We start from the raw sequence: 17,528 nt of genomic DNA, 5'->3' as shown, positions 1-17,528 counted from the left end.
ATATTTATATAGAAAAAGACACCCAAGTGACATAAACAACCAAATACAATGCATGAACCTTACATGAATTGTAATTTGAATGAATAATCTGTAAAGTGATATATTTGAGGCAAGTATGGAAATATGAATATAGGGGAGTATTAAATGATAATAGAAAATTATTGATCTTGTAGGTTAATATGAAATTGTGGTTATGTTAACAGAGGTCTTAGATGTTAGAAATAAATACTGAGTTTATCAATGAATTGACATGATGTTTGAAATTTAAATACTATGCAGCAAAGAAAACATGATTGACAAAATATTAATAACCAGGCAATGGTACATAGGATTATTTAATTTTAATTGTGTTATGTTTGAAATGTTCCCTAATACAAAATTCAAAAATAAGACTGTGCAAACATAAAATAAAGACTATGCAAACATCACAGTGAAATCACATTCTCAATGTGAATTCATGTCACTAAAAGACAATTTTTAAATGAGCTAGATTAGATTAGTCTTTCAATTCAATCTAAAACTAAGTAGATTACCTTATGTTGGGATTTGTATTGTGTGTGTGCGTGTGTGTGTGCGTGTGTGTGTGTGTGTGTGTGTGTGTGTTGTAAGCTTGAGGTCTTTAGTAACTCTAAACTCACTTCTAAGTCTTGGGGCACTGCTGACAGTCTCTCCTACCTCCCAGTTCATATCAGAAAGCTTTGAATAGACCCACAGTCTTAAAAGGAACATTTATTACTTTTTGTTCAGAAATTCAAGGAAATGTAGTTTTTAACCTCACTACTTGAGAATGGATAACTAATATGATATGCTTCTACATTTTATAATTTGTGGTCTGAATTAATTTAGACCACAAATTATACATTCCATTTAGAAAACTCTGAAGAATAAAAGAAGTAGGCATTAATCTTAGAAAGTATGGAAAATCTAAGTGAAAAAGCACAAAAGATTCTATTTTAGACCTTAAAGTGCTCATTTAAATATAGAAACACTGAATTATTTTGAGTACTTAATAGAATGTTGTATATATCTATATAAATTGAATCCAGGGTAGCAAAAAAACACCCCAGTTTGGGGGACTGTGGGGGGCTGCAGCATTCACAAAATAGATATGTGATGTTCTGTGAGAGTATTGTGATGGCAGGAAGGGAGAAAGATACTAGGATTTCCTGTTGAAATCTAAAGCAATGGAAACAATTCTCTGTCATGTACACATTGGCACCAATAACATGCATATGGTTGAAAAAGTCAGGCGCACACTCTCACTTGCATACCCGGGTACCTGTCCTGGGCTATAGGAGTCGCAAATCTGACTAGTCCATTGTCAGGGGTGGGCTCTGAGGGCCCAAGAACTGCACCCTGGCCTGATCTCTAAGATGGTGCCTGGCAGCTTGCCAGAATAAGCCATACTCATAAACAAGTTTCAGGAAGTAACTCTGATTGGTTGCTGTATATGAGGTGATTCTTGTAACTGCCTGGACACTGTTCCTTGATAGGCTGACTTTCCTGGTAGTCTACTCTCTGATAGGCTGATGTTCTCAATATAAGTCTGAGACTTGTGGAATAAAGCTCTCTTTTGGTTCCTGTGCTCAAGAAGAGCGTACGCATTGTGATTGTCCCCGCGGGCGGTGGGCGATCATAAGTGGTGCCGAAACCGGGGAATGAAAACTGTACAAGGATAAGTAAGAAAACAAGGTAAGATATTCTAAAAGTTTAACAAGTTGAACTGGTTATAAAAGGTCAAAAATAAACAAGTGAAAGGCAGCCTTGACGTTCGCGGTACGCGACTATCTGGACTAAGTGGAAAGCGGTCCAAAAAGGAAAGTAAAACAGTGGACTAAGCGGAAAGCGGTCCAAAAACAGTGAACTAAGTGAAAGGCGGTTCAAGGACTAGATAAGCACGTGAAAGGCGGCTACACTCAGGACTAAGCGAAAAGTGGTCCACATTGAAGGTATTAAAGTGAAAGTAGCATGTGAAAGGCGGCTACACCCTGGACTAAGCAGAAAGTGATCTTTATTAAAGTTAAGGTATTAAAGTGAAAGCAGTGCACGGACCATGACTGCAGTTATCATTTTGAAAATTATGGGATCAGAAATGTCTAGACTCCGTATGGAGCAACCCATGCGGGCAATGCTAAAGGCGAATGGGACGCCATTAAAGACTAAGACAGCCAGAACATTTTTACAGACAGTAGAAGGAGTTGCCCCATGGTTTCTAGAAGAAGGGATGTTAAACATACCACAGTGGGAACATTTAGGAGAGGACTTAAGAAAAGTAGAAGAAACATTACCCCTGGGAAACATGGCCATATGGATGTTAGTTAGAGGGTGTTTAGATACTCGTAATACCAAATGCAGAGAGACAATAAAACAAGGGGAAGAGGTTTTGGAGGAAATAAAAGAGGAAAGGTCTAAAGCATCAGAAAGGGCGTCAATAACATCAGAGAGAGACAAGGAAAATGAAACTGGATGTGAGGATAGTTCAGATGAAGAAGAGGATTTACTATGTAAAACAAAAAATCTTGCTATTACAGGATCTACTAAAGAAAAGATGGGGCAAACACACACCACACATGGTGACCCTGCGCTCTCAGCTCTTAGACTCATGCTGAAGAGTAGCAGCCTTGAGTGGTCTGATACACAGGTGGAAAAAGCCTGGGACACCTTTAAGAGGGAAATCAGTTTAGGGGAGGGTCCCCCATTAGGAGTCTGCGCTACGTTATCCGACCTTAAGGCCTGCTTCTCTCCAGGACCTCCCAAAGGGGGCTCCAAGTTTCTCCCTAAAGAGCTGGCGCCTAAAGAAACACGGGCTCCTCCCATTGCATCTCCTTCCAGAAACTTGCCACATAGTAAACAAACCAGCCCAACCATCAGTGGCATGTCCTAGTAATAAGTATGATATAGTAGCCCCAGTCCCCACAAGTATTGGGAGATAATTGTTTCACAATTTTCTGCGTCCAAACCTGAATTGATTACTAACCAAGATTAAGGGTTAAAATGCCGTAGGCATCAAGTTTCTGCTGGAACATTTTCTCCACTTTCAGATCCAAATCTCAGTCAAGGCTTACATTGAAATGTAAATAGAGAAAGCCTGAAGGCTCAGTAGGAGACCGGTCTCAAACCCAAAAAAAAAAAAAGAAAAAAAGAAAAAAAGAGCAAAAAGTCTTACCTGAACTCCAGCAAAAGGAAATTTTATGGTGCTTTACTAAAGTACTTAACGGCCGCTTCATTTTTCCAGGACTCTTGTTTTTTTGAATTCTACATATTTTTTGAGCTCATGACTTTTTTGATAAGTTCTATTTTGTTTTTTATTCAACTACAGTTTTTGAACATCTGTTACATTGCAATGGAGATTCACCTAAAAAGTTTCAAGGCCTTTGATTTTGTGTTATGTGTATGTTGTGCTGTCTGATGTCATGTTTTGCCCGTATCAAAACTGAGTGCTCCTAAAATTAAAATTTAAAAATGGATTCAAATATTTTTAATTCACGTGATTTAAAAAGGTTCGATTTAAATTGGGTAAACTAATAGAAGTAAAATGTCTTGAAAATAACTTGCAAGTCTCTAGGTGGTCAAACTAATAAAATGTTGATGTTAATAAAATGTTTAACATCAATTTTTCTAGGACTTTCCTCCAACAAGAAAAAGCTGGCAAATACTGTTCAGGAAACTTGTCTAATATCTTGGTTTTTTTTTAAGAAAATAAGTGAATTAGAGTTGACATGCATGGGGTTACTCAAATGTGTTTGTACAGAAAATTGTTTTGTGTCATCACTAAACTAAAAACAAGGTTACTAAGAATTATGTCCTAACAGGTACAATTCTATACACAAAGGGTTCTAAAAGTTTCAACTGTGTTTCAATTAGAGTACCACAAATAACAAAATATTTAATCTTATTAAAATAGAGTAATTTATCTAAATTCAGAAATTTCATAAGAGTTGTTTCAGAATGTAAACAAAGAGGTCAACAGATAGGAAAAAATAAATAAATAAAAGGTTCTAGATATGGAAATATATGTAGTGAAAAACAAAATGTTTCTGGGTAAGAAAGAGCTTATGTGATAAAATACATGAGGGTCTAAATAAGTGCTAAGAAAGTCTGTAAATAAACAAAAAGGGGGAATAGGGGAGACCTTCAGGTCCCATAAAGAAAAACTTTCTCTTTGCCTCTTTATTTTAAAAATGTTTAACTCTGGATAATGAGGGTCGCTGTGCCGCTGAGAGACATGGCAATCATAAACAACATGATAGAGTGATGGTAAAATGGAAGGATGTTCTTACAAGACAATGGAACGGCCCGGACCCTGTGCTTTACTGGAGCCACGGCTCGGTTTGTGTGTTTCCACAGGATAAAACATCGCCTATCTGGGTTCCTGAGTGACTAACTCGACCAGTGCCAATGCTACCAACAAGTAACTCAGACCAACAAAATGAAGATGCTGAACATACTCCTGATGACCATGATGCTCGTAGCCTTTCCCCCCTTGAACTAACTTACAACCTCTTTTTAGTCTCTTAGGAGGAACAGTTCAATTATGTACCTTTCCACCTACCCCAGTTTGTATGTTTTCCCCTTCTTATGTTTCTGCTAACTAACGAAGCAACTGCTTCTCTCAATTGTACTTCAGATTTGTGCTATCTCTCTCATTGTTGGAATGCTTCTAGGTTCCTGCTGGCAGTCTTAATGTGTGTTCCTACCTTCCTACCAGTCCCAGTCTCTGTTACAGATGTGGAATTGCCAGTGCTATTATCAAGAAACAGAAGAGATTTTGGCATCACAGCAGCTGTGATCACTGCCATTGCAGCCTCTGCAGAAGCAGCATTGACACAACCATACAGACAGCAACAACAATCACTTGGCTGAAAATACAGCTGCAGCCTTACAGACTAAAGAGACCCTAAACCAACATCTAACAGCAGGCATACTCTTTGTAAATCAAAGAATGGACTTACTACAAGAACAAGTGGATATCTTGCAAGAACTTTTGGGACTGGGATGTGTTTATCCTTTAAGAGCAGTGTGTGTCACCCCTATTGCTTATAATAACCTTAGCTCTGCGGCTATGTTATCTAAAAATCTCTCTGTCTACCTTACTGACAATTGGTCATCTACGTTTGATAATTTAACCAGTCAGCTATGAGCTGAAATACTCAGAGTCAATGCCACCAGGGCTCAAGTTGCATCGGTATCTGAGATGTTCTCTTTGTTATCTAAAGCCCTGGGATTGACAAAACAGTGGGCTGGAACAGTAGCTGTTCTGATTATTATCTGCTTAGGGATAGCCTATGTTACACGCAGCCAAATCAGAGCTCGCCAAGATGCCCGATGTCATCAATGGGCTATAGTACAGACTTTGATAGCCATTGAGACAGGCACATCCCCCCAAGTATGGCTAAGCATGCTGGACCAGTAGTCAAAGACGGGTAAGATCCGTGGAAATGCATACCAACCTAAGACAGGGTTCTGATGCCTGGAGGTCAGAATTCCAAGGACGGGTAAGGATGTAATTTGCCATGGACAACCTAAGACAGGCATGGTCCCAAGTCATCTTTTCTTTATTTAAAGAATAAGGGGGAGATGTCAGGGGCGGGCTCTGAGGGCCCCAGAGCCTGCACCATGGCCTGATCTCTAAGATGGCGCCTGGCAGCTTGCCAGACATAGCTGCACTCATATACAAGTTTTAGGAAGTAACTCTGGTTGGTTGTTGTACATGAGGCGATCCTGGTATCCGCCTGGAGACTGTTCCTTGATAGACTGACTTTCCTGGTAGTCTACTCTCTGATAGGCTGATGTTCTCAATATAAGTCTGAGACTTGTGGAATAAATGGCTCTTTTGGTTCCTGTGGTCAAGAAGAGCATACGCGTTGTGATTGTCCCCGCGGGTGGTGGGCGATCATAGTCCATTTGCTAGACCAAACAGGGTAGAGACTAGTTGGGGTGGTGGTAGTGAGGACATGTACACTGGCAGTAAAGTGTGAATATGTGAGCCCTGGCATTTGGGCCATGTATGTACAAAGGTTTGATCCTGCCAGGGTTATGGGCCCCCACATCCCAATGACTGCAGAGCCAGGCTGAATAAACCAAGAAGGCATTTCCTCTGAGCAGCAGTTTCACTTGATTCTTAAAAGAATGTCAATGGTCTGGTCACTGTTTAAAAATAAGTTTGATTTATAGAGCCACCATTTATGTGAATTGAAGTTAGATGTTTTTGATTAAATCCCAGAGCTAGAACTGTCCAACCCCATCCCCTCTTTCTTCTTCCCCTCCTTACAAGAGGATAAAGTCCAGAATCACTAAACAAGGCCAGAAGGGATAACTATCCACAGTCCTATTTTAGTTAGGTCTGATGTAGGCCTGTTCCAGTTGTGAATAATATACTGAAAAATTTTTACTCAAGAAAGGGCATGTTTCCCTAATTTTCATAGAGGCAAATGTGTTTATAGTGACCTGTTTGAATAAGACTTAGAATTTAAGTTAGTAAACACTGCATTAGGATATCCCAGTGCTGGGCCCATTAGTAAGTTTCATTTACCCTTACTAGCTAATTATTTGCCAATGCCCTAAAATGATTTAAGCTCAAAAGGTTTTACTCAGTTGTGAGCCATATTTAATATACTGTGGGGAAATGTCCTAGTTGCTAAATGAAGAAAGGGCAAAAAGATAACATTGTTTGTTACAACACCACTAACTTATTCAAATTACACAGTCTCTTTCCTCAGAGTGTCTTTTCTTTTTGGCAGCACTGGGGATTGAACCCAGGGCTTGTGCATATGTTAGACAGGTGCTACAACCCCAGCTACTCACTCAAAATTTCTTAATATCTTTTAACTGTATGCATTAACTGAGCAAGTTCTATATATGAAGTATAAATCATTTTAAAACTCTACTGTGCCTTGGTTATACTACTTTGAGAAAATCTTTTCATTTGTTTCTCAATTTAACAAATGATATTTTATATGGGGCTATTAGTAAGAGAAATAAACAGCTGCTTTCATTTAATCAAAATTTTATATCATCCTGACAAAGTCCCTCTCTGAGACAATATTAACTAAGATCAAGCAGAGCTCTTGGGAAATTGCATTTTCCAGATACTGTTGCTGAAGAGACAATTAAAAGTTCAATAAGGCACAAGCTATCTAGTAGTCTCATTTATAATTAATTAATTTAACCAATAAGCCATTTGTTAAGCTCCTATGACATTCAAGGTAAAATCTAGGTACCATGCTTGGCTTGGAAAGATAAAAGGATTTAATCCCTGCCTGCAAAGAGTTTATGGCCTATTAGGAAGACTTTGAGGTCAGTTAATGGAGTAAAATTTGGTCTTAGGGAAAAGAAGAAACTGGTGAGATGAAACTGATCCTAAATTTGTCAAAGGAAGAATTGAAGATAATAGTCTAAACCATCTCATAAAATAACCTTGGGCTCAAATAGTGGGGCACACCATCAAAGTCAGTTCAAAGATCAAACAGACAATGTTAACAGCCAGCTCAGAATCTTGTTCCCATAGGTAATCTCTCCTTCTCCCAGGTAACATTAGTAGGATGGTTATAAAGGAAGACTACATTCTGTGTGTGTGTGTGTGTGTGTGTGTGTGTGTGTATTCTGTAAATCTACATATGCATGCACTAAGGACTTGAAAGCCTGACCAAAATTTTATTGTTTTGTAATCTGTGTAAATGGCAAAGAAAAGCTTCAAAAATTATCAAATTCAGAATGGCCTGATAAGTGTCACATTTTGGTAAGTCAGATACAGCAGCAGGGTAAAAATATCTTGGTAAAGGGTGAGGGAGGATGAGGACAAAAGAGTTCTGAAAGGCGATGATGAGAACCTGGCCCATAGATGAAGGGATGAATATGAGAGATATTTCAAAGGCAGCCTCCACAGATCTTTTGACCACCTAGATGTCCTGGATGAAAATCAATCTGTCAGATATTCAAAGCACTAATACTGCCAGGGCTGGGTGATGGGTGGTGGTGTGTTGGGGTGAGTAGATTTAAAAAAATATAGGGTTATAGAAGTCTAAAAACATGTATGTATTTTGGGTACCCATCTAACACACAGAATTATATAATAAATATCTGCTATTAATGTTGATTCAGGAAATGTAACCTATCCATTTATAGAATGACAGTTCTGAAATGATACCTGAAAAAAAAAATCTTTGTTATTTTTCTTCAAATTCCCTGAGTCATTTCTGTAGGAGAGAACTTTTATGACAGAAAATTTAATCTAGTGGGCCTTCAGTGATAATCCATGTGACAGATTATGAAAATAAAACCATGACATCACCAGGGCTTCATACCTTACTTTGAAATGCAAGTTCTCTTGATAACTTGTATTCTGTGTGTAAGCTTCTTACTCAAATACTCATGGCAATCTAAGGGCTTATTTGTATTGAAGGATTAAGGCTTTTCCTATTCTCCTACTGCACATAAGAATGTTGGTAACTAATTCTGTCTCTAGGAAAGGTGAAAAATTATACAAAATAAGAAATGCACCAGGTGCATACTCTATACCAGCACCATGCCAGGTGCTACTCATAAGTTACGTGATACTAATCTCAAAACAAGCCTTGAAAGAATCGTGCCATGTTATGGACAAGAAAGCAGAATCACAGAGAGGTTTATTAACTTGCTTGGGTCATGTGGCTAGTGACATAATCAGGATTTTATCTAAGGCTTCTATTTTGGTCATAGCATCTACCTCGAAGGTCTGGATTTGTATCTGGAAGGGACCTTGAAAAATCTTTGCTTCCAATTCCTTGCTAAACCCATAATGAAGCCCAGATGGAAATAAGAATCTCTTATTTCAAGTGTGGGTTGAAAAGCTACACTAAAGATCAAGCAGAACCCTGCCTTTTACATCCAGCAAGCTCTGCTCTTTGAGCCTCTGAGCAGTGAGAAGCAGAGTGTTTTCCTTGTAGCTCACATTTCCTACTCACCTCCAGATGTAAAACCAATGTGGGTGGTTCACTCAGTCATAATGTGTTCCACCACTCAAACATGAGGTCTTTTAATCATTTCTCCTGTGAAATACCAACCACAGACTTCTCTCACAACACAGATAGGAGGCCTACCACTCAAATGTTTTAGGAAAGGAGAAGAAAAAAATATTTTCCTCAATCAGACTTGGTAATCTATGGGGCAGGCTATGTTGTAAAACAGCGCCCCCGCAATATAATTGAGAAGGACATTTTGTCCAGAAGGAAGTCATATGTAAAATGAAGAACATTTAAATAATTTAAGGTATTAACCCCAGCAGATCCATCTTCTTATTTCTTTGATTACAATGTTGCAGCCTTGCCTAGATGACACTCTAAAGATGAACAGGCGTTTTCATTCTAAGCCCATACTTTTACTTCCTTTCAGTTTTTACTTTTTAAGCTAAAAAGTCTCTCATTCTTGGTACAATGAGTTTTTGCTAAATAATTAAAAACCAATTGTGTTTAAACCTTTTGAGAAACTTGGTTTCATGCTGTATAACTCAGGATTTGGTTTCTAAAACCTCAAATTTAGCATCTCAAGGAAGAATAGTATCTATGGCATGTTTGAAAAAAATGTTTTGAAATGAAGTGATGGGCATTCAAAAATAGAATTTAGGGAGTGCACAGCCCCCTCTCATCTTTTCTTCCAGGGGGAGGAGAATGACATCTGCATTATGCTGCCAGAACACTGTTGCTGTGATTCTGTTGAGTTTCACAATGGAGAGGGGGGCTACCAAGACCACTCCATGCAGCACAGTCACCAGGAATGAGCAGTTTCCCCAATTGACACACTCGACTTAGAAATGACCAACATACTTTGCTAACATCCTTCCACCAGAAACTCCCTTCCCTGCTCCCAACCCTCCTTACTATCCTTATAACCATCACTGGTCCTGCCCAATTGCTAAAACTTTAATTCAGCACCAGGGTCTTTCCCCTAGTCACGCTCAGTGATTCTGGCTAAATTTCAGATTTCAAGAATACTCAAGAATTAGAGGGATTTAAAGAATTTGGAACTTTGTGGACTAGCCTTGAGGCCCAATAACCATTCATAACATTCTCTTATAAAAGATTATTTCAAACTTTAATTAACCTACAGATGTTATTTTGGAAAATGACAAAAATGCTCATTCATTGTAATTGTTTCCTGAAAAGTATTATGTTTGACAAAATATAATCAGGGTAAGGAAATTATAGGGGAATATTACCCAACAATAATGGTTTAAATATATAATTATATATTAGATATATAAATGGATTATTATATATAACTATTAAATATGTTAAATATATATTTAAAATCTCAAAGTAGATGAATATTCTGAAAAGTACCAACTTCCAGAACAAACCAATTTCATCACTGTAAGCTTTCATCATTAATAGGAGGAACCTTTTCTTCTCTCAGAGCTCATAAAACACTACTGCTGTATCATGATGTTAGGCAATCCTTTAAAAGTTCAGTCAATGGGTAGGCAGTATCTCTTTACATGTTCTTAAAATTATTAGCTACAGGCTTTATATTGTTGTATTAAAGAATATAGGTTGCCAAGTCCTCTTTGGAGGAAGGACTTGCTGTGCAACTGTTGGGAATGGGGCCAGCAGACGGCCCTTCCCTAGTGTAATCTCACCTTTAGGAACACATCAACTGGGAGTAGGCCCCTCCCGGGGCAGCCTATCCCCAAGAACTAAGTCAAACAGGCAAGATCTGCTCCAGAGCCTCTGGTCAGGTTGGCTAAGTCTTTGTCAGGCCTGTATCATAGCTAGACTTCTTCATCTGCCCAGTCCGACTTTCTATTCCTTTCACAGGTTCTATCTCTAAAAAATATTTTGTACCCTAAACTGTGTCTGCTTCCAGAAAAAACAACTGCAACATGTCTTTTTCATTTCCTTTTTTCTCTTGCTTCAGTATAACACATCTCAGAAAAAATGCTTGCCTATACCCAACTCCTACTAAAGGGCACACTTTTCAGGGGTTAGACTTCACTTTATATATTGAAAGGAAGAAGTATATGTACACTTCTGAATATCCCACAAGGTTCATAGAAGAATTGAAAAGTTCTTTTCCCTACGAAGATTAAATAATTCCTTGCCTATAAAATTAATAATATGAAATAGCCTACAAGCATGCATTAATCCAATGTTATTGGCCACTGAGTAACTGCTATACACCACACACAGGTGAAAAAACTCCTGTCCTAGAGGAATTTGCATTCTAGCAGTTGAGACACAATAAGCCAGATCAGGAATAAACATATTGCAATGCAATGCCAAGGTCTGTTAAGTAAAGCAGGTGAGAGGATAGTGAATGACCATAGAAGCATCTACGGCTTTAAAGAACTATGTAAGGATGGATTGCTACAATTCACACACTGCTTGGTTTGCACTCACACACACACATTTAATAGATCAGTTTCCTTGATCGTATCATTATTGTGCCAGTAAAGAATTCTTTGTGTTGGATTTTACTAAAATGATATTTCTTCTGCACTGTGAGTCCACCTGCTACATGAAATACAAAATCTTAAAATTTATGTTACTAACCTATATAGCAATTCTGTCTTGGGGAAAGAGCAGCCTGAGCCATCATAAGCTGGAGTCAGACACAGCTGTCTCAGGCAGATGGCTTTAGCGGGCAATATTATAAGCCTGCCAGATTTTTTAAAATATGAAAGGGTTTTCTGTCTCATTAGTACTTCATGGTTGACCATCCACAAACACCTGGTGTTCAGACTTGTGTAAATGTAACCATACATAGTTTTAACTCTTAAGGATATGTATTATGTAATCTTTGTCCAAAGGATTGAATACTTAGATTATCTATAAAGGCAATGTAGAAGGAAAATCCATTCCCAAATAGCTTAAACGGGATGATAAATTGAAATCAGAATTAAAGGGACTTGGAGAAGTTGTCCTTTCCAATACCCAAACTACTCTGTCCACAGGGAATTCCAGGCCTTCAGAGACATCTATTTTATCATCAATAAACAAGTTAATATGAATGACAGGCTTTTTTCTGAGAATAACAGTCAACACATTTCTACTTTTTTCTTCTCATACTTTAGGAGCACTTTGTCATCACCTTCAACACACACACTACATGAACAGAAACACCATAATGTACTTACTCAAGATAGGAATCACCATACCTGCACCCTGTCAAACTCTTGGAGTTTGGACAAACAGTTTAAATTCAGGTACTATAATTTATTAGCTTTTTAATAGATTAAACTGTTCCAAGGTCACAAATTTTAATGTTTATACTTTTAAGAAGGAGATAACATCTATCTAATACCTTGCAAGGTCAGCTTAGGTTAGAGTTTTAAATGCAAAAGTAAGGGATTGCAATGACTGGAATTTATTTGAATTTAAATGTTAACGGTATTCTAATTTTCAATTGATCAATAAAGAAAACCTTCATTTGTTTAAGAAGTACTTTTTAGTACCTTGCGTTTTACTTTATGAGGAATATAAAAAAGGATGGTTATCATTGTTAAGAAATTTACAAATCTTATTTGAGAGAGGAAACATAGGGCAAAGATGTGCTATTGATTTTTGCAACATGCACAGAACATTTTCTACTTGACAGATATTATTATAATGCTTTACATGGAATACCTTTTTCAATCTTTAAAAAACTTAGAAATGGGTAATATTTTTATTTCATTTTATAGATGAAGAAGATGAGGCACAAGAAGCTTGGAAACTTGCCTAAGATTGGAATCTTTGTAAGTACCATCTCAAATCACATACTCAGCAAGTTAGCACAAGATCAAGGTCGGCCACTGATACATACACAAGCACATACTCCCATCATTACTATCTAATGAAAATTAACAATACTAAGAAAACAATAAATAAAGAGTTCATCTTGAGGTAGTGTGATCAAGAAAGTTTTTGTGATATGAAACCAAGATTAGAACCAAACTTGTTTTAAGAATTCAGACAAGAAAAATTAAAGGACAAATAAGAATATATATTACATATGTTCATCAAGTGTGCATAGGCATATACTTTATTAAAATATAATATACACATAGAAAAATGCAAAAATCCCACATGTACATTTGAAAGAGCTCATAATCTTTTATAGACTGATTTCATGTACATTTGAAAGAGCAAAAATAGAGCAAAACCAATCTGTCTTAAAGCAATGTCTGACTATCTACCCATATACCACAATCTATTTTATTTCAAAATTACAACTTAAGCATTTTACTATGATTAAGATTATTCAATCCTTGTCTATTTTTAACATAAAATAACTTGAAATAGAACACTTTATGTCTTTCAAAATAAAAAATTGCCTTTGAACAAATTAATTACTTTCAGTTTGCCTGGGACATACTGTGTTGATTTTCTATGATATAGATGGAAGGCTCTCTTTCTTGCCCCTCTGGGTTTTTATATTTGCTATAATTGTAACATTTTATATATAGGAAAACATTTCCAGAGTCACTTTTCAAAGGACACACAAAATAGTGTCTTAAAATGTTTCCTACTCATTTAAATTTCCAGCACAATACACATACTGATTGCTTGTTGGTCCTGTGTGCATCCAATGAAACTTACCAAGCGATAGGTCTGGGCCTTTAAAACATTGAGATCAATAAAGTTTTCTTCATTATCTGTCTCCTCTTCCTTAGGAAAATAAAAACATTTTAAAATTATACAGAAATTATGATTAAAAAATATATTTCCAACATTCACATACATTATATACTAAGCTATAATAAACTTAATATAAAGACTAGCTCAGTAAAGCATATTTAAAAGTCTAATAAACATGTATAATGTGGGGCACAATATTATTAACAGCTCATATGTTCTTTGAAGTTTTGATGGTGCCATTTAAATAGGATTTTTTTGCAGTCACTGAAGAAAGAAAAAAAAAAGTGAGGGGAAGGAAGGAGCCTTTGCTGCAGAACTATGGATAAACATAAATCAGGGAAAAACAGCCCCCCGTGGCATATCAGAAATAGACAGTGGAAGGAGTTTATGGAAATTTTGACAAACATGATTGAAAAGGACAGAAATGAAAGGATGATAGACACAAAATAGTTTCACTTGCTCCAGGGACCAATCACACTGATGTATATTTTTTACATTTTTTGAATGTGCAAGTTTAATAACATAATGGGTACCAGTACTGCTTGGCTCATGGCCTTAAATCTATTCAAAAGGATGGTTCAGATGGATTCCAAGTGTGTGTGGGTAGATTATGCACAGGAAGTGACCCTTTGAGAGGTAATTCTCTCACTAATGAACAGTAAACATGGAGTCCAGGCAGGTCCTATAAGAATGTAGAACAAAACATAAGCTTCCCTTTTCTATCAAGGTTTTTGTAATGACAACTGACATAATACATGAAACAAATATAATAAGATTATCCTAATCTTAGGGACATGGTAATAAAGCCAACAAAGCTGTTGGCTCACATCATATGATCTCATAAAGAAAAAAACAGACTACCAAGTGAGTGTTGGTTGGTAAGACACTTCCACATGTAGACTTGTTCAAAGCGTCAGTGGTAGATTCCAAAGACAATCCTTCCCTTCAAGACTTTGGAAACATGTAAGACAATGATTCTCAAAGTGTGGATCTGAGACCAGCAGCATCAGTACCAACTGGGAACTTATGAGAATGAAAAGTCTAGGGTTCTACACAGATCTATTCAGAAACTCTGGGAGTGGGGCCAATAAGGTAAGATAGGAGAACATGAAAAACCTTGGAAAACTAGAATGATTTTAATAAAATATGAAACAATGTAAGTACAGATCCTATATATTCAAGTAACATTTTTCTTAGGGTGGGGAATAATGGGGTACAGTGGTGCAGACAAAAGTGATCTGTTTACATCTGAAGTTTGAAGCATATATGCACACTTTTGAAAAATGGTTTAGTCTGTTCTGTGCTTACCAGAGTAAATGATGAAAATGCCAATGACTCAATGTCCATGGGAGAAGAAACAAATTTATGATGCTTTTACAATAACCTAGTCAGCACTCGTTATATAAGTGGTCAATAAATTCTCATTGAACTATACTGGATTAAGCATTAATAAACAAAAAGCTTTAGTAGTAGGTACTAGAGTGAGTCAGCATCCAATATATGGAGCTGTTTCTCTCATAGCTAGGATTCTTAGGACCAGGAATCACAGAGTAGAAATGAGATTGGCACCACTTGTGCTACTCCTAGTAGCCCATTAGCAAAATTTTTGCTTCCTGCTCCTGTGACCTTGTTTTCTGCTGGCTTAGACATCTTAGTTCCAAATGGAAGAACACTTCCACTAGGAGATATAACAATGATTCCACTGAATTAGAAGTTAAGACTGCTATCTAACCACTTTGGACCTCTCACATTTCTGAATCAACAGGCAAAGAGGGGAATTATTGTGCTGGTTAGCATGATTGATCCTGATTACCATGAGGAAATTGGATTATTACTCCATAATGGAAATAAGAAATACAAGAGATCCTTTAGAGTGTCTCTGAGTATTATTATGCACTGTGATTAAAGTCAATTGGAAACTATAACTCAATCCAGGAAGGACTAATGGCCCAGATCCATCAGGATTGAAAGTTTGGGTTACTCTGCCCAGTAAAGAAACACCATCAATTGAGGTGCTTGCTGAAGGCAAATAGAATACAGAATAAATAGGAAAAAAAAAAAAAAAAAAAAAAAGATAATTATAGCTGTAACTATGTGACCAACTAAAGAAATAAGGATTATGTTGTTATAAATATTCATTCCTTATTGTGCTAGTATATTTGTATACAAATATTTTTATTTTCTTCCTTCCCTTATCCTTTTGTCATGTAACATAACATATATTGATTTTATATCATAATATGCAAATATTGTTTTGGGGGGACTTTTTGGTATCAGGGATTGAACTCTGGGGCACTTAACCACTTAGCCACATCCCCAGTCTTTTTTTGTATTTTATTTAGAGGGTCGTATTGAGTTGGTTAGCACCTTGCTAAGCTGCTAAGGCTGGATTTGAACTTGTGATCCTCCTTTCTCAGCCTCCTGAGTCACTGGGATTACAGGCATGTACTATCAGGTCTGGAAAATATTGTTATTTTAACATGATAATATTAAAGTAAAAAGATATCAAGAATAGTAAACATCACTAGAGAACTTTAACTCCTTTTGGGGAAGGAGTTGGGTGCAATATCTGTTGAATGCAGGATCATTTTAACATGTGAGGTGAAAGTATGACCTTGCTATTTTCTTTATTTGGAGAGTAAAAATGATTTAATGAAACAAGTATGGGTGCCAAGTGGAAAGAGGTAGACTTGTGATGGTTAAGTTCATGTGTGAATCTGACTAAGCACAGAATGCCCAGATAACTGGTTAAACATTATTGAGGGTAGGTCTGTGAGGGTATTTTTGGGTGAATAAAATATGAGTCAGAAGACTGAGCAGTTAGATTGTTCTTCCCAATATTGATGGGCCTAGTCAACCTAATGAAGGTCTGAAAGGAACAAAAAGACTAATAGAGAATTTACTTTTTGTACCTGTCTGTGAACCAAGACATCACTCTTCCTTGCTCTCAGACTCAGATTGCAACTTAGATTATCAGCATGGCTCTCCCGGTTCTACAGCCTTCATATTCACACTAGAACCACACCAGCAAGGCTCCTGTGTTTACAGCTTGCTAAATGCAGATCTTGGGACTTCTCAACCTCCATAACTACATATGGTAATTCCTCATAATAACTTTATATGTAAAGGTGTGCACATGTGTGTATATGTGTGTCCTATTATGTTTCTCCAGAGAACTCAGACTAACAACTGATTTATAATAAGATTATTTAAGTTACTAAATATTAAGGAAATATTCAAAAGGAATTCAAATATAAAAAAGATCTTAGAAAACAGGCTTAGAAAACTGTTTTAAAACAAATTAGAATTCTAATTTCAATAATTCAGAGGGCACAACAATTTCCTATCATTTATTTGCCTAATTTGCACCTTAATTTTCTTACTGCCAATTATACTAAGGATATGACCACATAGAGTATGTGAGAATATTCCGTCATGACCAATACTCCCCACCCCCCACAATTATCAATGTGCCCCATCTTGATTTGCCCAGTTAAAAACCAAATAGTTTCTAGTTTCTAACAGAAGTTGCCAGAAATATTCTTCACAATCCTTGAGCCACACTACAAACTCAGGCAATAGGATCAATGCCACCATGATATGCCAAGATGCCAAGATGAGAGAAATACCTGAGTGGAACAAATGAAGTGAAAAACTGGGAATACATGAGGAATTAATTTCTGAGCCTGAATGAAAAGATATATTATATAGAGAATAAAGTCTAAACTCAAATGCCCCAAACAATCTGGACTTGGTCTATCTCCCTAGTTAATCTTAAACCACCAGTCCTCTCACTCAGAAGCTCAGGCCCAATGGTTTCTCTCAGCTCCTTGATCATGCAAAGCTTCTAACTGCCTTACAGTTTTTGCATATTTCATACCGCCTAGGTCTCATCCACTGACTGCTACATAACATGTGCTCAATGAATACATGTAG

The 17,528-nt window shown here is 36.9% G+C and overlaps 1 protein-coding gene across 1 annotated transcript in view; it reads right to left on the bottom strand.

Annotated features, from left to right (window-relative positions):
- The window catches only part of Ift57 (intraflagellar transport 57), a 63,260-nt gene that overhangs the window by 37,579 nt on the left and 8,153 nt on the right, over nt 1–17,528 (bottom strand). Inside the window, exon 5 of the mRNA XM_047564636.1 lies at nt 13,554–13,622. Coding sequence (XP_047420592.1) covers nt 13,554–13,622 — 69 coding nt within the window. The remainder of the gene's footprint in view (nt 1–13,553; nt 13,623–17,528) is intronic.

Source organism: Sciurus carolinensis, chromosome 9 (genome assembly GCF_902686445.1).
Source record: "Sciurus carolinensis chromosome 9, mSciCar1.2, whole genome shotgun sequence".
NCBI classification, from domain to species: domain Eukaryota; kingdom Metazoa; phylum Chordata; class Mammalia; order Rodentia; family Sciuridae; genus Sciurus; species Sciurus carolinensis.
The sequence above is the reverse complement of the archived record's forward strand: the minus strand, read 5'-3'. Positions and strand labels throughout refer to the sequence as shown.